The 24,372-nt window shown below is 40.6% G+C and overlaps 1 protein-coding gene across 1 annotated transcript in view; it reads right to left on the reverse strand.

The window, feature by feature from the left end:
- Positions 1-3,898: 3,898 nt before the first annotated feature.
- The window catches only part of TRMT2B (tRNA methyltransferase 2 homolog B), a 38,848-nt gene continuing 18,374 nt past the window's right edge, over positions 3,899-24,372 (reverse strand). The window contains 7 exon segments of the mRNA XM_071212974.1: positions 3,899-3,970; positions 4,230-4,314; positions 5,469-5,667; positions 5,837-6,008; positions 6,010-6,040; positions 6,666-6,723; positions 7,806-7,947. Coding sequence (XP_071069075.1) covers positions 3,899-3,970; positions 4,230-4,314; positions 5,469-5,667; positions 5,837-6,008; positions 6,010-6,040; positions 6,666-6,723; positions 7,806-7,947 — 759 coding nt within the window.

A 24,372-nucleotide genomic window follows, 5' to 3' on the forward strand; every position in this document is an offset into this window, starting at 1 on the left:
CTCATTAGGGCATTGAGTCCCCACAATCAAGGAGTGGGGACTCACAAATAAAAGGCATGGCAAAAGACAAAGTTGAAGGTTTTTGATGTTGGAGTTTTAATGTTGGAGTTTGGTGCTGAAGGTGGAGCCCCAGGGAGAGTGACAGAGCCATTCACCTGATAGTCTACAGCTGACCTTGTGGAGAAAACTGAGGAGCTGAGCCCAGAGGAACCAAGGAAGGCTTAACCCTCGCAGATGTCAGCAGCCATCTTGCTCCAACATGTGGAAATAGACTTGGTGAGCGAAGTAACTTGTTTTATGGCCTGGTATCTGTAAGCTTCTACCCCAAATAAATACCCTGTATAAAGTCTAACCAATTTCTGGTATTTTGCATCAGCACCCCTTTGGCTGACTAATACACACCCATAAGACTGGAGGCTATTAAAAAACCAGAAGGCTACAAGCATTGGAGACGATGTGGAGGAATGTGAACACTCATCCACTGCTGGTGGGAATGTAGAAAGATCCAGCCATTCTGGAGGACAGTTTGGGGATTTCAACAAAAACTAGCTATAGATTAGGCTTATGACCCAGCAATTCCACTGCTGGTTATATACCCAGAACTGAAAACAAGGATACAAACAGATATATGCACACCAATGTTCATACTAGCACTATTCACTATTGCCAAAAGTTGGAATCAACCCAAATGCCCATCAACAGATGAATGGATAAACAAAATGTGGTACATAAATACAACGGAATACTACTCAGCTCTAAGAAGGAATACAGTACAAACACATGGGATAACATGGATGAATCTTGAGGACCTTATGTTGAGTGAAGCAAGCCAAGCATTGAAGAACAAATACTACATGACCTCTCTGATATGAAATACGCAAACCAAGCTGTCTCAGAGAGCTAGAGACTAGATGATAGGCTTACAGGAAATTAAGGAGGAGAGGAAGATTGTGAGCTGACGCCTACATGGATGAAATCTATGATAACTTGGAAGTAAGTAGTTGTACAGGGAAGGGATAATTTAGGGGCATAGGGATACTATTGGATGGGTCTTTGCAGACTTGAGGGGGGCTAGTGTTTGGAGGATGGATCAGATGACCCAAGGAATTGAAGGGAGGGTTGGGGGGAATAGAAGAACATAGGAGATTGTCGGGCATGTAGTTGAAACTATAATGTTGTGAAAACTCTTTAGAAAATATAATGAGGAAGGTTACCTGTTTAAGGTGCTTAATGGGGGACATCTGGCACAGGGGCGTAATTCTAGGGAGTGTGTGTGTGCTCTTCTTGTCATAGTCTGTTATGTAATTGGGTGGAGAAACATAGAACATGTTGGAAGGTGTACCCCCATCCTGGGGAAGCCTGATGTTATCAAACATAGGGAACTGTGTCTCTCGAGAGAATTGGTGGCTCCCAATGGGGTAGGACAGTCTAGTGTGTCAAGCCCTCAGCATTGTTGCAAGTATCTGTGAATTCTGTCCTTCAAGCAGTGAAGCTTGGTAGTCACTGTTGGCCCTGAGGGGAGGGGGAGAGAGGAATAGAATAATTGGAAGCAGGGTAACTGGGGGGCAATGGAAGTGTTCCACAAGATCGTGCAATGATAGATACAGGACATGTTAAATTTCACCAAAAATGTATAAAAGTCTATAGGCTAAATTGTAAACCAAGATGTAAACCATAATGTAACTAAAAATTTAGAAAATTGTACAGTCTAAAATATAAACCGTACTGTAAACCAAAATGGAACAATGTTTGGTAGTTATGTTTCAATATCTGTACGTCAGCTACAGAAAATATTAACATGAACATGTAAAAACATCATTGCTGGGAAAGGGGGAAAAGGGTTTGATGTCGGATATATGGGAGTCCTCTATATTATATATGTGACTTTACTGTGATTTAAAACTTTTTTGAAGACAAAATTAGAAAGTAAAAAAATAGTAAAAGGATGTAGACACTGAGGAAGGAATGAAAGAAATTGCCTTGCCACTGTATATAAAGGGCAATACCTATTACAGTGATGAGAGGCAAAATATTAAAAAAAAGTTTTATGATACTTTTCATTTTTAATACCCCAATTTATTTTATTTTGTTTTTTATTAATTAATATGTATTCTATTTGTAATCGTTAAACCTACCATTACTATTTCATTTTCCTACTGATTGAATTTGGCAATATATTAGGCTTCATTTTTTAAGAAGTTTTGGACCACAGAGGGGTTCAACTACGGCAGGGGAAGAACACTAGTGTGGGGAGTTACTGATGGGGGACACATGGTTAAGAGGGAGTTCTCCAGGGCATGTATATAGAGTATATAAATATGTTCAGATATTCGTTGGGTATTTTCATAGTAGTTACAGTTACAAATGACAACTGGGGGAGTGCTGAGTTCCCAGCCAGGTGAGCTCTGTCACATTCCCTAATGGAACACCAACAATCCCCCAAGTGTAAAGGCAAAGATCAGTGAAGAAGGATGCTCCAGTGAGGAGCCCTTGATACTGTTGACTATGCTTATGAGCCTGTGTGACTGAAATTTCAACTAGGCCTAGAGCTGCAGGTTGCCTAAGATTTACATCCTGAGAGCCCCCATGTTGCTCAAATGTGGCCACTCTCTAAGCCAAACTCAGCAAGTAAATGCATTACCTTACCCCAGCATGGGACATGACTCCTGGGGATGAGCCCACCCAGCACTGAGGGATTACTACCAATCACTAACTGGTGATGCAACTAGAAAAAGATCTTGAATAAAAGGTGGAAATCGTAAAGAAAAACGAGTTTGTATAGCTAAGAGTCTTCCAAAAAGAGTCGGGGGGTTATCAGAGGGGTTGCACTTATGCACACCTCAGCAGGATCCCAGAGATAGCCAAAAGAGATACAACCCCAGGTACTGGTACTCCTGACGGCTATGGTGACCCACAGATTCTTCAGTCATGACAGATGGCTCTAGAGTTCAGTGCCTTGTCAGTGGGCCCTACTTTGGAATATGTGTTCCTGAGTGTGATATAGTTGGACTCAGATGTGACCCTTCTACACATGCCTCTTCTGTCACTTTTACTGAATCTATGGTTGCTGTTCAGGTTGGTGAATACTCAGGAGACTTGAATCTCTGGACTGACCATGTGCCAACTGGGCCCTGAGCCTCAGCAGAGTTGCAACTCCTATTCTCCGGTGCATTGGACTTACCCAGGACAGCAAACAGGGAGATGAAGATGGTCAACCACTATGCCAGGGAACCAGGAGTGCCAACAACTGCAAGCAGGAGAATCACATCCATCAACCATGTGGGATCTAAGCCCAACCTTGATATAGAGGTAGAGTGGACATCACCATTCCAGGGTTCACAGGACGGAAGAATAAAGTATGGATTAGAGTGGACTTACTGGTATTCTACTATAGAAATATTGTGACTAGTAGTAGAAGAAATTATAGCATTGATGTGGACAAAGTGGCCACAGTAGTTGCTGAGAGCAGGGAGAGAGAAGAAATGTGATGTGGGGCATTTTCGGGACTTGGGGTTGTCCTAAATAATAATGCAGGGACAGATGATGGACATCACATATCCTGCCATTACCCACTGAATGGACAGGGAAAGAGTGTAAACTACAATGTAAAGTGTAATCCATGCTGTGTAGCAGTGCTCCAAAACGTACTTATCAAATGCAATGAATGTACCACACTAATGAAAGAAGTTGGTGTGGAGGAGTAGAGGTGTGGGGAATGGGGTTATGGGAACCTCTTTTATTTTTTAATGTAACATTTAGTGTGATCTATTTATCTTTTAAAAACAGATGATAAAAAGATGTTTTTTCTTTAAACTTTTCTGTATCTTCTAAATTATGCACAATGAACATGCATTACTTTGATAATCAGAAAAAAATTAATTAAAAAAGATACCACGACTCATTCAATGACATTCCTTGTGGTTTCACTAAGGGGTTTACAAGAAACAAAAACTAGTGTGTCGATGGCCCTGCCATTTCAAAGATTGAGTCACCTGGTAATCTAAAGGAAGAAACACCTTGATAGTATATAATAAAGGTATCATGGTCCTAGTCATCATGAACTCCCAATTTACCAGCTCCTAGGATTGGTTATGAATATAGGAAAAGCAGATTCAAGGCCAGTCCACTGGGAGAACCCACAGCATGGTGTAGAAATGAGGGACAAATGCTGGTGGACATAAGGGGGAATACCCAAGTAGCTTTTTTAGCAGGAAGATATTCAGCCTTACACAGTCTGGGTTCACCATATCAACAATTAACCTTCCATTTTCCTTTGACTTAAATAGTTGTCACAAAACCTTCTCTGCTCGAACACTGTGGAGATACCCAATGACATAACTGAAGCCCAGCTGTGAGGGGAAATTCTCCAGTTTTACAGAATGTATAGGAGCTAGGGCTCTGCCATTTTCCGTTTGGATCTAATAAACTTCTGAATAACAATGAAAGAAATACTTTCAAACCTGCTTCATTTTTTAAAAAACACTTTCACTTAAAATATCTCAGGAAGCCTTTCAGCTTGAAAAGACTAGATAGCATTATTTTATAACTCAGAGAGTATTAATTTACAACTTAGATACTCAATATGCCATAGAAGTAGCTATAACAAGAACAGAATCTTGAGGTTTACTCAGGTGCTCCTTCAGCTATATTTCAGGGTTTCACAAAGTTCCTCAGGAACTGTCAGTACGTGGGTAGACAGTACAAGAGAATCTGTTTTCTATATTGCAGTTTGTCATAAGATTTTGCTTGAGGAAAGGTTCTGCTGCTAAAAATAGTTTGAAACCTATTGTATTATGTTATGATGCCTCAGAGTCTAATGTCAAGAAGTTTCTTCTATACTGTTCAAAGTTTTTTCAACTACCCCTCCTATAAGCTAGGCTTGTTGCTTCTCTCTAACTTCTTCTAGACAGTAAGAAAAAGAAAAGACTAGAGATGGCGGCAGACTTGGCCCAGTGGATAGGGCGTCCGTCTACCACATGGGAGGTCCGCGGTTCAAACCCCGGGCCTCCTTGACCCGTGTGGAGCTGGCCCAAGCACAGTGCTGATGCGTGCAAGGAGTGCCCTGCCACGCAGGGGTGTCCCTGCGCTGGGGAGCCCCATGTGCAAGGGAGTGTGCCCCTTAGGGAGAGCTGCCCAGCTCGAAGGAGAGTGCAGCCTGCCCAAAAATGGTGCTGCACACACGGAGAGCTGACACAACAAGATGATGCAACAAAAAGAAACTCAGATTCCCGTGCCGCTGACAGCAACAGAAGCAGACAAAGAAAACGCAGCAAATAGACACACAGAACAGACAACAGGGGTGAGGGGGAAGGGGAGAGATATAAATAAATAAATAAATCTTTTTAAAAAAAAGAAAATAATACATTTTTAAAAAAATAAAAGACTAGAGAAAGTTTTTGAGACCTTTTTCAGAAAATCATCAGGACCCAACTCTGATCACACCACCCAGAATCCTCTTCCTTCCTCACTGCAGGTAGGGGATGGAGTAGATGCCCTTTCCTACACAACCCTTTCCAAAGCAGGGTAACAAGTGAGACTTTAAAATTTCTCCACAGACTGAGCGTAGTATAACATTGAAGGCTGAATGCACCAGGCATCCTCTACTACTCCTCAATTTAATCCTGAAGATCTGGGATATATGCTCAGCTAAAGAGAGGCCAATCACACCTTGGAAAGAAAGAAAGAATAAGAGTAGAATATCCAAGAGTTTTAAATCAATTAGGTTAGGCCTGTACCACCACTACCACCTCCCCTATTATACTTCAAGGGCCCTGTGTACTAGGTGAGTGGCATTTGGGAGCTAAGTATGTACATTCTAACTGGGGCTGTAACTTGCCTGTTCTACAGCAGATGTCAAAGATAATGGTGTCAGAGTTCACTCCACTTAGCTCCTTCACAGCCCAATACAGCATCTCTGCACCAGCAGTGTTCATCTGGAAAGAAAAAAAATACCTGGAGAGATGCAGATCTTCAAAGATATGGGGTTCCCCAAATAGGAGATGGTAGGTGGGAATGCTGATGGCTACAACGTGTCATGGTGCTGGAAGAGGATAAAAGAAAAAAGCACCTTGGGGCAACAGCCATTCTATCTCTAGACACAACCTCCTTGTCATGGCCCTGAGAGCTCTGTAAGAGTTCCCCTCTTAGAGATATAGATATATGCAGACACTTGAGAGCCAGGACCACTTTGCCAAGATCCTCCACTATCTCCAGCCCTGCATCAGCAATCCACAAACACTTGCTGTTTGCCTGTCCCAGTTTTGTTTCCTGGGAGTAAAGTGAGGCCAAGTCAGACATCTCCCAGCCTGTTGGTAAAATCTCCTTTATAGTCTCCTTCTGTACACAGTTTCTCCTGTCCAGACCACAAAATCAAGAGTAAAACAAAGACTCATCTCTGATAAATTCTCTCTCCACACTCTACAATAGTTACTTCTGCAGTGTTCTTTAGCACAAACCAAAAAAAAGCTATTTTCACATCTCAGTAGAAGCTCTACTTTGCTTATCTGCTTTTGACAAACCCTACATAACAGACATGGCACTTAGACTGTGGTTTCAGCCTCATACATCTCTAAAGAAAGTGTGAAAGTTATTCTTGTTGCAAACAAGAGCTAAACTAAACTTTGTCCCATTACAAAGAAGAAATAACCTTTCGATTTCCTTCATACCTCTCTACCATGAACATACCAAGCACCAACCCAAACACCACCTTAGGTGACCTAAGTCCTAAGAAAAAGGAAAGATGGGGCACAGAAGAAAATGAACATGGAAACTACATCCTTTCTTTGAGTTCAAAACATTTCAAAATTCTGACATCACTAGAGAGAGTCTATTAGGGTGACACAAAGATGTTTCACAGTAAACCATTTTGGAATTAGAGAGCTAAAAAACACCACACCAAGAATGTAAGAACATGGGTTCAAATCATGCCTAGTTCTTTAACCTTGGGTACTTCTGTGCCTCCATTTCCTCATCTGTAAAATAAGGGTGACGAAACATCTCATTCTCCTGCCAACTTCCCAAGTTGGTTGAGATGATCAAATAAATATAGGAAAGTTTTATTGTGGGAATGTTTAAAAGCTCTAAACACATTACAAATGTAAATTTTAATTTGGGTATGAAATCCTGACTATATCTTTTTTTTAAAAGATTTATTTATTTATTTCTCTCCCCTTTCCCCCCGACCCCGGTTGTCTGTTCTGTGTGTCTATTTGCTGCGTCTTCTTTGTCCGCTTCTGTTGTTGTCAGCGGCATGGGAATCTGTTTCTTTTTGTTGCGTCATCTTGTTGTGTCAGCTCTCCGTGTGTGTGGCACCATTCCTGGGCAGGCTGCACTTTCTTTCGTGCTGGGCAGCTCTCCTTACGGGGCGCACTCCTTGCACATGGGGCTCCCCTACACGGGGACACCCCTGTGTGGCAGGGCACTCCTTGCACGCATCAGCACTGTGCATGGGCCAGCTCCACACAGGTCCTGACTATATCTTAATTTCTATTGAATTGAGTTTGGGATTCAGGAGAGCACTTACTAATTTCCATGAGCAAAGTTCTTGTGAAAATAATTAGAAGTAGTTGTGTGATATCTAACTTGGCAACCTAGCCACATTCTCTGTGGTTTTATTTTGACAGTAGCATGGTCAAATATCTTTGCCATCTCCTCCTCCTCATCCTATACCCCTCTCCAAGACTCACATAAATATTCTGTAGATGTATAGTTTCTGCTTTCTTTCCTGAAATTTCCAAACACCAAATGAAACATAGTAATAGTAAGGATTACTACAGAAGCTGCCCTTATCATCCCTTGAGTCTCACCTAAGTCCTGGAGATAGAAAGGGATGATGGCCATTTTGTGCCCTTGGTTATTTGTGCAGATTGTAAGCTCACTCAAGTACTCATCTTCGTGAAATAGAAGGCAGGGCTCCACTGAGAACTGTTGTAGCAATACTTTGTAGTACTAAGAAGAAAACAGTATTATTACACGGGCAAAACTAACAAGTTCCACAGCTGATTATTCATGCTCAGTGATCCACGGACACTATGTGCTCTTACAGAGAGATAATATCCACTGGATTCCAAACTGTAAGCTCCATTAAGGCTTACAGTTATATCCCTAGTGTAGCAGTTTGATATGGTTACAAATCCCAAAAATAGATATTGGATTATGTTTGTAATCTAGTCTGTACCTGGGCATGATTGAGTTATGATTAGGGCTTTGATTGGGCCTTGTCTGTAGGGTGGTGAGTCCCTGCCCTTTGGTGGGTGCAGACTCACAAGTAAAAGACATGGCAAAGGACAGAGCTGAGGGTCTTTGATGTTGGAGTTTTGATACTGGAGTTTGATGCTGAAGCCTTAAGCTGGAGCCCTGGGAAGTAAGCTCACAGAGGAAAGAGAAGCAAGCCCCATGAAGAGAGGAACCCTGAGCTCAGGAAGAAGCAAGCCCTGGGAAGAGAGGAACCTTGAACCCAGAGAGAAGCAAGACCCTGGAAGGGAAGAACCCAGAAAGCCTGAATCCTCACAGCCATCCGCTGTCATCTTGCTCCAACATGTGAACACAGACTTTGTTGAGGGAAGTAACTTATGCTTTATGGCCTGGTATCTGTAAGCTCCTACCCCAAATAAATACCCTTTATAAAAACCAACCAATTTCTGGTATTTTTCATCAGCATCCCTTTGGCTGATTAATAAATCTAGTCTTTCAAATATTGAAAGAAGGTATGAATGAATAACAAGAAAGGTAGTATTGGGTAGAATCTCAATTTACTTCATATACATTGTGGAATACAATAATCTTCCATTTCAATGAATTGCTTCTAACAGTAATTCCTAGGGTACCTTAGTACCTAGGGTACTAAGCTGCTATGATTCCATTCTTATTTATAACTTCCTAGTGGAAGCCCATCATTTCCAGATTTAACTACACTACAGCATAGTTGGAGCCTCCATTTCCTTCTGGTGAAAAGAAATAAAATGTGATCTTGATTTAGTTGATGGGATATCAAAAATCCTTAAAACCAAATGTCTGAAACAAAAGTCAGTTCTACCATAACAAGATACACTGTGTGATTTAATAAGTACTTTTGCTTTCATAATCCACATGTTCTGGGTTCACTGTATTTTCATATGAACCCAAAATTTAGCAGGGAAAGATTAGTTATACCAAAAAACAGTGCTTCCTGAGAAGGTAAAATAATTTAAGCCTGAATTTGATCACTTTTGCTATAATTTCATACAAATGCAATGTAAAATATGCTTAACTATACCAAACATAGTTTTCAAATTTGAGGTCAGTGATTTAAGGAAAGACTGCCCTATCAGTGGGCCTTACTCTGGAATTTATGCTCCCCAGTGTAATAGAGTTAGACTCATTTATAGTTTCTTCTGCCCCTTTTATTTGAACCTATAATTAGCACTATACCTGTTAAATATATGTCCCAGAGACTTAAATCTTTGTTGTTTTCTTTAAGTTTTTAAAAATTTTATTTATTTCTCTCCCCTTCTCCCCTCACCCCATAGTCTCCTCTCATGTCATTCACTGTGTTCTTCTGTGTCCACTTGCATTCTCGGCGGCACCAGGAATCTGTGGTTCCTTTCATTGCATCATCTTGCTGCGTCAGCTCTCCATGTGTGCGGCACCACTCCTGGGTGGGCTATACTTATTTCGCATGGGCCAGCTCTCCTTGCGGGGTGCACTCCTTGCACGTGGTGCTCCCCTACACGGGGAACACCCCTGCGTGGCACGACACTCCATGCTCACAGCAGCACTGTGCATAGGCCAGCTCACCACACGGGCCAGGAGGCCCTGAATTCGAATCCTGAACCTCCCATGTGGTAGGCAGACACTTTATCAGTTGAGCCACATCTGCTTCCCAAGACTTAAATCTTTGGTCCATCCCTGTGCCAGCTGAGCCCTGAATCTCAGCAGAGTTACAACACCTACTCTTCAGTTCACTGGACTCACCCAAGACAACTAACAAGGAGATGATGATGGACAACACCCATCCCAAGGAATAGAGAGTATCTGATACTGCAAGCAAGATCGTTCCATCCATCTGCCCCATGGGATCTAAGCCCCCTCTCTATTAGAAACAGAGCGGGCATCACCACCCCAAACTTCTCAAGACTGGGGAAGAACAATGGACTAAAGTAGACTTATTATTATTATTCTATTTTATACTTATTATTATTCTAGCAATGGAAGAACTTTTATCATTGATGTAAAGGCAATTGCCACCAGAGGTTCTGAGGGGAGGAAGAGGGAAGAATAGGTGTAATATGGGGGCATTTTCTGGACATTGCAATTGTCCTGCATCACACTGCCATGATGGATACAGGTTACTATATATTTTGTCATAACTTACGAAATTGTGTGGGAAAGAGTGTAAGCCATAATGTAAACTAGAGTCCACAGTTAATAGCCTCAATATGTGTTCATCAATTATAACAAATGTACCACACTAATGAAGGATGTTGTTAATGTGGGGAATTGTGAGAGGGGGAGAGGGTGGGGCATATGAGAATCCCCTATATTTTTCATGTAACATTTATGTAATCTGAAGCTTCTTTAGAAATAACTTTTTTTTAAATGACTGATTCAACTATTGTTTACTGGCAGGTGGGAAAGGAATGTTTTTTGGAACCAAGAAGCAAATGTCACAGAGGTCCCAGAACAATGGGATTAGAAAAAGTTATTTTGACCTGGAAGATAACGGGTAAGTAAATATGAAATAAAGCTTCTCCACCACATGGCCTAGGGCCTTAGTTTCTTCATTTATTAAATTGAGCCTGAAACTTCTGTTCTTATATGGGAATGCCTAAGCATTAAAGATTGAAGGGGACTTCTAGTTAAAATGGCAGAATATTCCTCCTATAAATCCTCTTAAAATGAAATAAAGGAATAAAAAAGGTATAAGCTTATTTAAGCTCACTGTTCCAACAATTCTCCCTTCCTTCACTCCTGCACCATCATTTTATTCTATTCGAACTGGCTCAATATACAAGCATGCTCTTATTCTCTCATCTTTTAAAAGAATCCTCTCTTTTCTCTCCTTTCCCCACCAGCTACTGCCCCATTTCTCAGCTCCCCTTTGTAACAAACCTCCTGAAAATAATTGTTTATATTGACTGCATCCCCTTTCTCTCCTCCCAGTCACACCAATCTACCAAAACTGCTTACATTAAGGTCATCAAAGACCTCCTTGCCATGAAGTTCGATGGTCCATTCTCAATCCTCATCACACTTGACCTATCAGTAGAGTCTGGCACAGCTGAGGAGTCCCTCCTCCCCAATTCACTTTCTTTACTTGGCTTTCAGGACACCACACTCTCCTGGTTTTCCACCTGCCTCACTGGCTGCTCCTTCTCAGTCCCTTTACTGCCACCTCCTCTTCTCACAGAACTCTTAAAATAGGAGTGCCCCAGGCTTCAGTCCATGTTATGCTTTTCTTTTCTCTCTACTCTCAATCTCTTAATGATTTCTCCCTATCCACTGGCTGACAACTCCATTTCTATGTTATGAACGCCCAAATTTCTATCTCTTGAACACCACAATAATATATTCAACTGCCTATCTGACATACCCACTCAGGTGTCTAAAAGGCATCTCAAAACTGAACTACTAATCTCCCCTCCCAAAATGTGCTCTACCACAGTCTTTCTCAGTTGTTGATAACTTCATCCTTCTACTTGCTCACTCAAACACCTGAAACAATTTTTTAACTCTTTCTCTTATACGTTTCATTCATTCCATAAAGAAATCAAATCTTGTTATACCTTCAAGATGTATCTACCTCCACTGCTATCACACTGGTCTGAATCTATATCATCTTTCACCTGGATTACTGCAACAGCCTCCTAAGTCATCTCCCGGCTTTTATTCTTGCCCCCCAAATAATCCATTCTTACTACAACAGCCAGAGCAATCCTGTTAGAAGCTAAATCATATCATGTCATTCCCTTGATCAAAATCTCCAATAACTACCAACTTCACTCAGAATAACTGCCAACATCCCTACAATGACCCCCAAGGTACTACTTGATCTCACCCCCATTAACTATTACCTCATCTCCTACTATTTTTCTCCTTGTTCATTCGGGCTTACATTTATTTCCTCCAAAAAGCCAGCCACACTCCCAGCTATTTGCCCAAACCAAAGCAATGAAGCCAAGAATTAACAAACTGACTCAAGGACACTGAACTGCCCAGTCAGTTTTTAGAGACCTCACTCTTAAATATGAACAGACAGCCAAGTATCACAAGATATTTTTATTAAAGTCTCCATTATGAAAGATGATATTCAAAACAAATAAACTAGAAAAAATCCTGAAGGAAACAGACATTTCAAAGAACAGAAAAAAAGAAAAACAAATCATATACTCTATTTGGAAAACTACAAAATATTGCTAAAATAAACCAAAGAAGACCTGAATAAATGGAAGGACACTTCATGTTCATGGATTGGAAGACATAGTTAAGATGTCAGTTCTACTCAGATTTAGCTACAGATTCAATGCAATCCCAAAAAAAACTTCCAATAGCCTGTTTTTTTACAGAATTGGAAAGGCCAATTATCAAAGTTATTTGGAAGGGTACTAGGTCCTGAATAGCCAAAATAATCTTAAGAAAGAAGAATGAAGGTGGAGGACTCTCACTTCCTAACTTTAAAGCATATTATTTAGCTACAATGGTAAAAACAGCGTGGCACTGGCATAAAGATAGATATGTTGCCCAATGATAGAAGTGAGCATTCAGAAATAGATCCTCACATTTATGATTTTTTAAATATTTTTATTAGAGAAGTTGTGAACTTACAAAACAATCATATACACGTGTGGAATTCCCAAATAACACCCCTCCACCAACACACCACATGGTAGTGGAACATTTGTTATAGATTATAAAATAATATCATCACACTAGTACCCCTAACTATGGTCTATAGCATACTCTGGTATGTTTTTCCATAGGCCACTATATGAACACAGTACATCTTTGGCATTGATGCAAGAATATTACAGTATTGCTGTTAACAATAGTCCATAGGTTATATTAATTATATTTTCCCAGCCTTCTCCACATTGCTACCACCTTGCAATAGCGATGTACATTTGTTCTAGTTCAAAGAAGGACATTCATGTATTTGTACTATTAACCACAATTCTCATCCACCTCTGGATTCACTACGTTATTTAGTCCCTAGATTATTCTCTAGCTTTCTTTCAATTGACATTTACATCCCTAGACACCGTTTTCAGCCACAATCCCATTTCTAAACAAGCTGTGTTAGTTCTACCCACTATAATGTGTTACCATCAACTCTATCCATTTTAACATGATTTTTGACAAGGTTGTCAAGCCCACCTACCTGAGGCAGAAGAGTGTATTCAACAAATGGTTCTGGGAGAACTGGATATCCATATCCAAAAGAAAGGGGACCCCTATCTCACATCTCATACACAAATAAAAGCTATAACCATAAAACTCCTAGACGAAAATGTAGGGAAACATCTTCACGATCCTGTGGTAGGTAGTGATTTCTTAAACCTTGTTCTGAAAGAATGGGCAATGAAAGAAAAAATAGATAAATGGGACTTCCTCAAACTTAAACACTTTTGTGCTTCCAAGGGCTTTGTCAAGGTGAAAAAGCAGCCCACTCAATGGAAGAAAATATTTGAAAACCACACATCCGATAAAGGTTTGATTTCCATGCTATATACAACTTAACAATAAAAGAGCAAGCAGTCCTAATTTAAAAGTGGGCAAAAGACTTAAATAGGCATTTCTCCCAAGGGGAAATACAAATAGTGAAAAAGAACATGAAAAAAAGTTCAATATCACTAGTTATTAGGGAAATGTAAATCAAAACAATGAAACATCATCTCACACCTCACAGAATAGCCATTATTAGAAAAACAAAAAAAAGTACTGGAGAGGATGTGAAGAAATAGGAACACTACTTCATTGTTGGTGGGAGTGTAGAATGGTGCAGCCTCTGTGGAAGACACTTTGGCAGTTCCTCTGGAAGCTAAATATAGAACTGATATATATCAGGTAATCATCCCTCTACTAGGAATATATCCAGAAGAACTGAAAACAGTGACACAAACAGACATTTGCACACTGATGTTTATAGCAGTGTTATTCACAATTGCCAAAAGATGGAATCAACCCAAGGGTCCATGAACTGATGAATGGATAAACAAAATGTGATATATACAAATGATGGAATACTGTGCTGCTGTAAGAAGGAATGAAATTAGGACACGTATGACATATGACAAAATGGATGAACTTCGAGGGCATTAGGCTGAATAATAAGCCAACACAAAAGTACAAGTATTGTGCGGTCTCACTAACGTGAACTAAACATGAATAACAAACACATGGAGTTAAAACGTAGAGTATAGGTTACTAGGAGATAAGACAAGGGCTGAGAGGGAGTACTAATGCTTAATGTATGTAGAATTTTTATTAGCTTGACTATAAAAGTGTGGAAGTGGATAGAGTTGATGGTAACATATTATAATGAGTATAACTAACATGGCTGGTTTATGAACAGGATTGTGGCTAAACGGAAGTTTAGGGACATAAATGTCTACTGAAAGAAAGCTAGAGAATAATCTAGGGACTCAATACTATAGAATGGATGAGGATTGTGGTTAATAGTAAAAATACAAGAATGTTCTTCTATGAACTAGAACAAATGTACGTCACTATTATAAAGTAGTAAAAATACAGTGATACTTGGGAAAAATACAATTAATGTAACTTATAGACTTTAGTTAACAGCAATGTTATAATATTCTTGTGTCAATGCCACAGAAGGTACTATATCAATGCTAAGGGCCAATAATAGGGGGAATGGGATTTTTAAAATTTTGGATTCAAGAAAAAGTTCAAAAATTTACTGAGGCAATGACTGCACAACTCTTATGAAAGCGAGAGCCACTGGGTGTATCCTTCGGACAGACTGTACAAGGCATGGGACTGTATAACACAGTGAACCATGTGGTGGAAGATGGACTGTGGTCAACAGTACAAATATAAGTGTGTTCTCTCATGAACTATGACAAATGTACAATATTAATATGAAGTGTTAATAGAGGGGTGTATGGAAAAAGTATACCAAATGTAAGCTATGGGCTACAGTTAGTGGTAATAGTCTGATGATGTTCTTTTATAATCTGTAATAGATATTCTACAACAGCATAGGGTGATCATACATGGGTAACGTATGGGAATTCTGTACATTATGCATGATTGTTTTGTAAGCTCACAACTTCTCTAATAAAAAATATTTTTAAAAAATAAAAATAAAAAATGAAAAACTAAAAAATCAATCCCTAAAATTTGAAAGCAAAATGGAAAAAAAAAAGCTAAGAGAAAGAACCTACATATCAAATTGGTGGCTTAATTACAAAGTGATGAATTATTTCAAGAAGAATAATTTGACCAAAAAAAAAAATGGAAAGAAACCTAAGCTCTTTTCAATAATTGTTTATTAACAATAATAATACTGTTACTATAAGAATTAAGTTAATGTTGTAAGGAGCTAAAATTTTCTCATTTTATGAAACAAGGGACAAAAACATATAATCAAAGGATTTAAGTAAAATTCTGTAATTCTAAATGTGATTTGCATCTATCAGTATAAACTCATGATATATTTTCTCTTTAAAAAAATATTTCCTAGCTCTATCCACTAAAAAGCCCTTGAAATAATGACAACCCAATATAAATGAGCTCCTCTAGCACCCATACTGTGGTCTCCAAATACCATTTCCCACACAAATACACACACACACAAACAATCATTCCTTGAAGAAATTGCTGATTGCAGGTCTCCGACAGAACTGCTGGGGTACTTTGGGGTCTGAGGCAGCTTCAAGAGGTTCCCATTGACTAAAGTATCCAAAAATATAGTAACTGCAGTAGATTGAAACACATCAACGTAGTTAAAAATCCATGAGTTCAGGAAGCAGATGTGGCTCAAACAATTGGGTGTCCACCTACCACATGGGAGATCCTGGGCTCAGCTACCAGTGCCTCCTAAAGAAGACAAGCAAGATGGCGAGCTGGCATGGTGAGTTGACGCAACGAGATGACACAGCAAGATGACACAACAAGGAAACACAAGGAGGAAATACAACGAGAGACACAACAAGCAGAGGTGGCTCAAGCGATTGGGCATCTTGTTCCCACATTGGAGGTCCGGGGTTCAGTTCCCAGGGCCTCCTAAAAAGACAACGAGCAGACAGAGGGAGTGCACAACAGACAGACACAGAGAGCAGACAGCGAGGCACAAACATCGAGGGGGGGGTGGGGAAATAAAAAAAATTAAAAATCCATGAATTCATAATGGTGCCAAAACAAACAAATTTAACTGATTACCTCTTAAGGTGAAAGAACCAAGGATTTACCCTACCTTTTTTTAAAAAGGGTTATTTTTATATAATTTATTCCTCCCCCTCGTTGTTCACAGTTACTGTCTGTTCTCTGTGTTCATTTGCTGTGTGCTCTCAGTGTCTGCTCAATCTCTCTTTACGAGGCACTGGGAACCAAACCTGGGACCTCCCATATGAGAGAGAGGTGCTCAATTGCTTGAGCCACCTCAGCTCCCTGGTTTGTTATGTCTCCCATTGTCATTTCTCCTTGTGTCTCTTTGTTGTATAATCTTGTTGCATCAGCTCGCCATGCCTGCCCACCACGCCTTCTCTAGGAAGAACCAGGAACTGAACCTGGGATCTCCCATGTGGTAGGCAGAAGCCCAATCACTTGAGCCACATTCGCTACCCCCCCTACCTTTTTTGTATGAGTACCTCAGTGTAACCAAATAGTTGATAAGGAAAAATTATTTTTTAGGGAAATTCTAGCTAATGAATGAGGAAGGCATGATAAACTTAAGACTATCACCACACTGCAACCCCTAATGAAAAATGGAGCTAAGCAATAATCGTCAATGGCTGCTAAATGAGTGGATCAATTAAAATGAGTAGGTCAGACTGACAACACCTGAATACATGGATCAATTTTAACATCACAAAAGAGAGCCCAGACATATACATATGAAAGTATTCTTGCCATAAAAATCAAACCTGAATATAATCAACACTTTAGATCTACCAATTTACAGGAACTATAGAAGACAGAGTAGTAACATTAAATGACATGATGCAGATGCAGTCAGCTAAATCCAGAATATGAGAATCTCCACAGGAAAACAAAAAATTTCTTCAAAAAATAAATGGCAAGGACAAAAGAATTTTTATAGGAGAGGTACTTAAAATTAAGAGAGACTGAAGAGGCATTATTAGTCAAATGCAAGGTATGAATCTTGTTTGAATCCTGATTTGAACAAATCAACTATAAAAATTAAAATACTTATGAGATAAATCAAGTAAAATCTGAACAGTTACTGGATATTTGATGATGTTATGGGATAACTGTTTTTAGATGTAATAATAGAATGAGGTTATTGTTTACAAATAAATCCTCTCTTTTAGGACTCACACTGAAGTATTTACATTTTATATGATATAAGGTCTAGAATTTGCCTCAACACAATCTAAAAGAGAAGGGTGGAAAGTGGGTGGGAGTATAGATAAAATAAGACTGGCCACATGTTGACACTTGTTGAAGCTGGATAATGGGTACATGGGGTTTGTTATACCATTCTACATTTATGTTTGGAATTTTCCATAAGAAAAAATGAATGAGAAAAAGTATACAGTAAAGGAAGCAAAACCTTAGTAAATTGAAGAATAGATAAGCTATGTGAATATAGACATAGTAATAATATAAACACTAAAAATTATTTAACAAAAATTAAGCTATAAAGAGGTATTGAAAAAAAGAAAAAGAATATTGAGAGGAAGGATAGTTCGGGAAGGATGACAAAAAAAAATTCTATGCCATAACTGGAAGTCAACATATAATACATTTGATAAATCAAGATATAGCAGAAGAATGTCTTATTTTAAAATAGCCAAAATATTTGCTGTTGTTTATAGAGAGCAGCATTTGAGAGTAAGAAGGGTTGGGGCAGAGAACTGTCATTTTTCCTTACTAACCTTTTAGCACTATTTGATTTTTAAAACTAAGTACAGTGGAGCGGGTGTAGTTCAGTGGTTGAGTGCCTACTTCTCATGTTCAAGATTCTGGGTTCAATCCCTGGTACCTCCTAAAGGATTGTTCTAGCTGCTCACAGGAGGTGGAGTAGCTAGAATCGTTGAGACCAACTTGGAGGCTATTGCAGTAGTCTAGAAAAGAGAAGATGCTGGCTTGGACTAGAGTGGTGATGGCAGAAATAGAGAGAAGTGGATGGATTAAAGATATTTTTCTAAAGTAATACTGACAGGACTTCAAGACTGATTAGATGTGGCTGAGGAAGATGGGGGAACAAAGACGGAAGAATCTAGGATGACATGTTTCCTGTACATGGTGGTACCATTTATTAAGATGACAGGATAAAAAAGAGAAGCACGTTTGGAAGGGGAAGAGGATATGATTACATCAGCGCAGTGGTTTTCAACCAGAGGCAATTTTGCCCTCAAGAGATATTTGTCATAACCAATGGAATCTAGGTGTAGAGGCCAGGAATCCTGCTAAACATCCTACAATGCACAGACTATCCCCCCACAACAAATAATTATCCAGGAAAGCAGATGTGGCTCAAGCAATTGGTCTCCCGTCTACCATATGGGAGGTCCAGGGTTCGATGCCCAGGGCCTACTGGTGAAGGAAAGCTGGCCCTTGTGGCAAGCTGGACCACACAGAGTGCTGGCCTGTGCAGAGTGCTGGCCCGCGCGAGTACTGCCCTGCACAGGAGTGCTGGCCAACACAGAGAACTAGCACAGCAAGATGACACAACAAAAGGAGACACGGAAGCAGAGATAATGAGAACACAGCCAGATCAGGGAGCTGAGGTGGCACAGAAGAAAGATTGCCTCTCTTCCACTCTGGAAGGTCCCAGGATCGGTTCACAGGGCCACCTGATGAGGATACAAGCAGACATTGAAGAGCGCACAGCAAATGGACACAGAAAGCAGAAATGGGGAGGGGGAGGAGGGAAGGGGGTAGGGAGAAATAAACAAACAAACAAGCAAACAAACAAATAAATAAATCTTTTTTAAAAAAATCATCCAACCCAAAATGTCAATAGCGCTAAGGTTGAGAAATCCTGGCCTAGGGCAATGCTGATCTCAAGAGTTCTGTAGGAATCTGATTTATTGGACTTACCACACTCAGCTAAGATGGAGTTGAAGAAGGACAACCACTACACCATGGAGCCTAGAGTGATTACAACTGAAAATGGGAGGATTGCATCCAGCATTCATGTGGAATCTGAGCCTCCTCTTGACATAGAGGTGCAATGGACACAACCAATCCAATGTCCACATAGAAGAGGTGGCATTGGATTGGGAAAAGTGGACAAGGTGGACGATGGGTATGGGGAAAGGCAGAAGAGATGAGAGGTGGAGGCGTCTTTGGGACATGGAGCTGCCCTGGATGGTGCTTCAGAGGTAATCACTGGACATTGTAAATCCTCACAGGGCCCACTGGATGGAATGGAGGAGAGTATGGGCCATGATGTGGACCATTGTCTATGAGGTGCAGAGGTGCCCAAAGATGTACTTACCAGAGGGAGGGGGCAAGATGGCGGCTGAGTGAACATCCCTGTTAAGAGTCTTCTGCAGGGAATCGGCTGGGCGGCGTTGGAGACTCTTTGGGACCGGATTGTTTCGGGATTTTTGCTGGTCCGGAGGTGTCTGGACATCGATTTGGAGGGAAGGTAACAGAGAGGATTCGTCTGTGAAATATACACGGAGATCCCAGCTACCTGTAGAGGATTCCCTTCTTGGGTAGGCGGAGACGAGGCATCTAGCCCCGCTCGGTGGGGCTGAGCCAGGCCGAGCCGGGCCGCGGTAGCGCTTGGAGCCGGGCGGGGCCGGTGCAGGCCCCGGCTGCGGGCCGCGGTAGCGCTTGGAGCCGGGTGGGGCCGGTGCAGGCCCCGGCTGCGGGCCGCGGTAGCGCTTGGACCGGGCGGGGCCGGTGCAGGCCCCGGCGGCGGGCCGCGGTAGCGCTTGGAGCCGGGCGGGGCCGGTGCAGGCCCCGGCGGCGGGCCGCGGTAGCGCTTGGAGCCGGGCGGGGCCGGTGCAGGCCCCGGGCTGCGGCCGCGGTAGCGCTTGGAGCCGGGCGGGGCCGGTGCAGGCCCCGGCTGCGGGCCGCGGTAGCGCTTGAGCCGGGAGGGGCCGGTGCAGGCCCCGGCTGCGGGCCGCGGTAGCGTTTGGAGCCGGGCGGGCCCGGGTCAGGCCGCGGCGGGTACGGAGCCGGGCAGGGCCGGTCCAGGCCGCCGGTGGCGGGAGGTGGACGCCGGAGCCGGCTGGGCCGCTGTAGCGAGGGAAGCTGGGCGGAGCCAGGCCAGGCCAAGGCGGCGTGAGGAGCCGGGCAGAGCCGGTCCAAGCCTCCGTTTTTGTTTTTTTGTTTTTTTTTAATTTTACTTAATTTTTTTTTTTTTTTTTTTTTTTTTTGAGCATCTGCAGTACTGGGGAGTTCGTGGGCCCTGGCGGCCTATTGGGGGTTTGTGGGAGGGAGGTGCTTGCAGACCCATTTGGGCAGACAGACGGGGGGATTTTAGGGCAAAGCGGGGGAAGTTGTTGTTTTAGATAGTGTTGCAATTGTGACACGTGTGTACCTGTATCTCTCTTCTCCCTATCCATTCCCCACCGTTTGCCCATCCTCTTTTTCTTTCTTCCGTTCTTCTTGCCTTTCGTTTTTCTTTATTATAATTAGTTTGTTTTTTTTTTTTTTTCGGTTTTCTCTTTCCCTCTTGTCCCTCATCTTCCACTTATTTTTACTTTAACTCAAGTATACAATAGGTGCTACAGGGAACACCTCACATTTGCTGGGTTTTCCCATCCTCCACTGCCTCATTTCTGTGTGAACTGATTTAGGCTACCTACATTATCCCCCTTCCCCAGCATCTTGATATCCACTATCATCTACTGTCTCTCCTATATTCCACCCCCCACCTCCCGTTCTTTGATCCACAAAGTGTCTAACTCTTAATTTCTAATACCTTTGTTCTGTTTTCTGTCTATTATCCACTCTTGAAACTATTACCTTTCTTTTCTTTTTCCCTCTCTCATGAAAACAATAGCTGTGTAGTTCATACCATATTCCTCCCAAATTCAGTCATCAACTTCATAAAAGGTACTCTACCTACAGCTATAACTCTATACAATCTACATGAATCTAACCTCCATCCTTCCAGATCTCATATTCCTGCTTTATTAACATACATCACCAATACAACTTTACACTTTTCCCTTGCTTACACAATTGCCTTTACCCAACACTAATACTTTCCTCTAAAGTGAACTTAACCAACAACAAGTAACTAGAATAAGAAGAAAAAAGTGACAAAGAGAAGATATAACACCTGTGCAAAAATAACAACTAATTAACCTCCAAGAGCAGACAAAGAAGCTAAGGAACTGATTAAATTCGTCAAAATAAAGAGATGACCAGAAAGCAACAAAAATCTACGAACCAAACCAATAATCAGGAAAACATGGCTGAATCCAATCAACAAACCAATAATCACGAAGGGGAGCAAAACTTGGCACAAGCAATGAAAGATCTCAGAACATTTATCACCGACAAATTTGATGCAGTAATGAAAGAGGTTAACAACATGAAGACATCACTTGGAGGGGAAATTGCAGACATACGCAAAAACATAACAGATATGATGGGAATGAACACCACAGTTCAAGAAATTAAAAATACACTTGCAGCAAATATCAGCAGACTAGAAGAGACAGAGCAGAGAATTAGTGATGTGGAAGACAGTACATCAGAAATCAAACAGATAGTAGAAGGGGTCAATAAGAAGATAGAAAAAATCCAATTAGGATTTAGGGACCTGAATGACAATGCAAAACGCTCAAAACATACGTATTATAGGCATTCCAGAAGGTGAAGAGAAGGGAAAGGGGTCAGAAAGAGTGTTGCAGGAAATAATGGCTGAAAACTTCCCAAATCTACTGAAAGAGACAGATGTACATATCCAAGAAGCACAGCGCACTCCACAAGTCATAAACCCCAACAGGCCCACCCCAAGACATATACTTGTCAAATTATCCAATGCTCAAGACAAAGAGAAAATCCTAAAAGCAGCAAGAGAAAAGAAAACCATCACATACAAGGGAAGCTCAATTAGATTAAGTGCTGATTTCTCTTCTGAAACCATGGAGGCAAGAAGACAGTGGTATGATATAGTCAAGGTACTAAAGGAAAAAAATTTCCAACCAAGAATACTCTATCCAGCTAAACTAGCATTCAAACATGATGGAGAGTTCAAAATATTCGCAGACAAACAGAAACTGAAAGAGTATACCAACAAGAAACCTCCCCTTCAAGAAATTCTAAAGGGAGTTCTGCAGGAAGAAAGGAAAAAACAGGAAAGGCAAAGTTGGAGGAGAGTATAAGAACAACAACAACAACAAAAAAGACAAAAAAAAATATACAAACAAAATATGACAAACACAAATCCAATCAAAATATGGCTAACACAAATAATTCCTTGATAGTAATAACACTGAATGTCAATGGATTAAACTCACCTATCAAAAGATTCAGACTGGGACACTGGATAAGGAAATAAAACCATCTATATGCTGTCTACAAGAGACACATCTTAGACCCAGAGACGCATGGAGATTGAAAGTGAAAGGCTGGAAAACAATCATACAAGCTAACAATAACCAAAAAAAGGCAGGAGTAGCTATATTAATATCAGACAAAATAGACTTTAAATGTGAAACAATTGTGAGAGACAAAGAAGGATACTACATTTTAGTCAAAGGGAAATCTGTCAAGAAGATCGAACAATCATAAATATCTATGCCCCTAACAAGGGTGCCTCTAAATACGTCAGGCAAACGCTGGAAAAACTAAGTGAAAGAATAGATACATCTACAATTATAGTGGGGGATTTTAATACACCACTATCAACTCTGGACAGAACATCTCAAAAGAGAATCACCAAAGAAACAAAACATCTGAATAGTATATTAGAGGAGCTCGATCTAATTGACATATATAGATCGCTACACCCAAACGCAGCAGGATATACATTTTTCTCAAGCGCACATGGATCATTCTCCAAGATAGATCATATGCTAGGCCACAAAGAAAGGCTGAACGAATTCAGAAAGATTGAAATCATACAAAACATTATCTCTGACCACAGTGGAGTCAAGCTGGAGATTTGCAAGGGAAAGAAGCCCAGATTTCACACCACGATTTGGAAATTAAACAACACACTCTTAGAAAAACAGTGGGTCAAAGAGGAAATCTCAAACGAAATCAATGACTACCTTGAAACAAATGATAATGATAACACAACATACCAAAATTTATGGGATGCAGCAAAAGCAGTACTGAGAGGGAAGTTTATAGCCATAAATTCATATATCAAAAAAGAAGAAAGAAGAAAAATTGAAGAACTAACTGCACATTTGAAGGAATTAGAAAAACAACAACAAAGTAACCCAACAGGAAGAAGAAGGAAGGAAATAACAAAGATAAGAGCAGAACTAAATGAAATAGAAATAAGAAAGCACTTGAACAGATAAACAAGACCAAGAGCTGGTTTTTTGAGAAGATTAACAAAATTGACAAACCTTTAGCAACACTAACAAAGAAAAAAAGAGAGAAGATGCAAATACACAAAATAAGAAATGAGAAAGGCGATATCACCACTGACCCCACAGAAATAAAGACTATCATAAGAGGATATTTGAAAAACTATATTCCAACAAAAAATGACAATCTAGAGGAAATGGACAAATTCCTAGAAACAACATAAACAGCCCATATTGACAAAAGAAGAAATTGATGATCTTAACAAACCAATCACAAGCAGAGAGATAGAATCAGTTATTAAAAATCTCCCAACTAAGAAGAGCCCAGGGCCAGATGGCTTCACAGGTGAATTCTATAAAACATTCGGAAAGAACTGACACCAATCCTGCTGAAACTATTCCAAATCATCGAAACAGAAAGAACATTACCCAACTCCTTCTATGATGCCAACATTACCCTAGTACCAAAGCCAAACAAAGACATCACAAGAAAGGAAAATTACAGACCAATTTCTCTAATGAACCTAGATGCAAAAATACTTAACAAAATACTTGCTAATCGTATTCAACAACACATTAAACGAATTATACACCACGACCAAGTGGGATTCATCCCAGGTATGCAAGGATGGTTCAACATAAGAAAATCAATCAACGTAATACACCATATAAACAGATTGAAGGAAAAAAATCACATGATTATATCTATTGATGCAGAAAAAGCATTTGACAA

This window comes from Dasypus novemcinctus, chromosome X (genome assembly GCF_030445035.2).
Source record: "Dasypus novemcinctus isolate mDasNov1 chromosome X, mDasNov1.1.hap2, whole genome shotgun sequence".
Classification (NCBI taxonomy): Eukaryota; Metazoa; Chordata; class Mammalia; order Cingulata; family Dasypodidae; genus Dasypus; species Dasypus novemcinctus.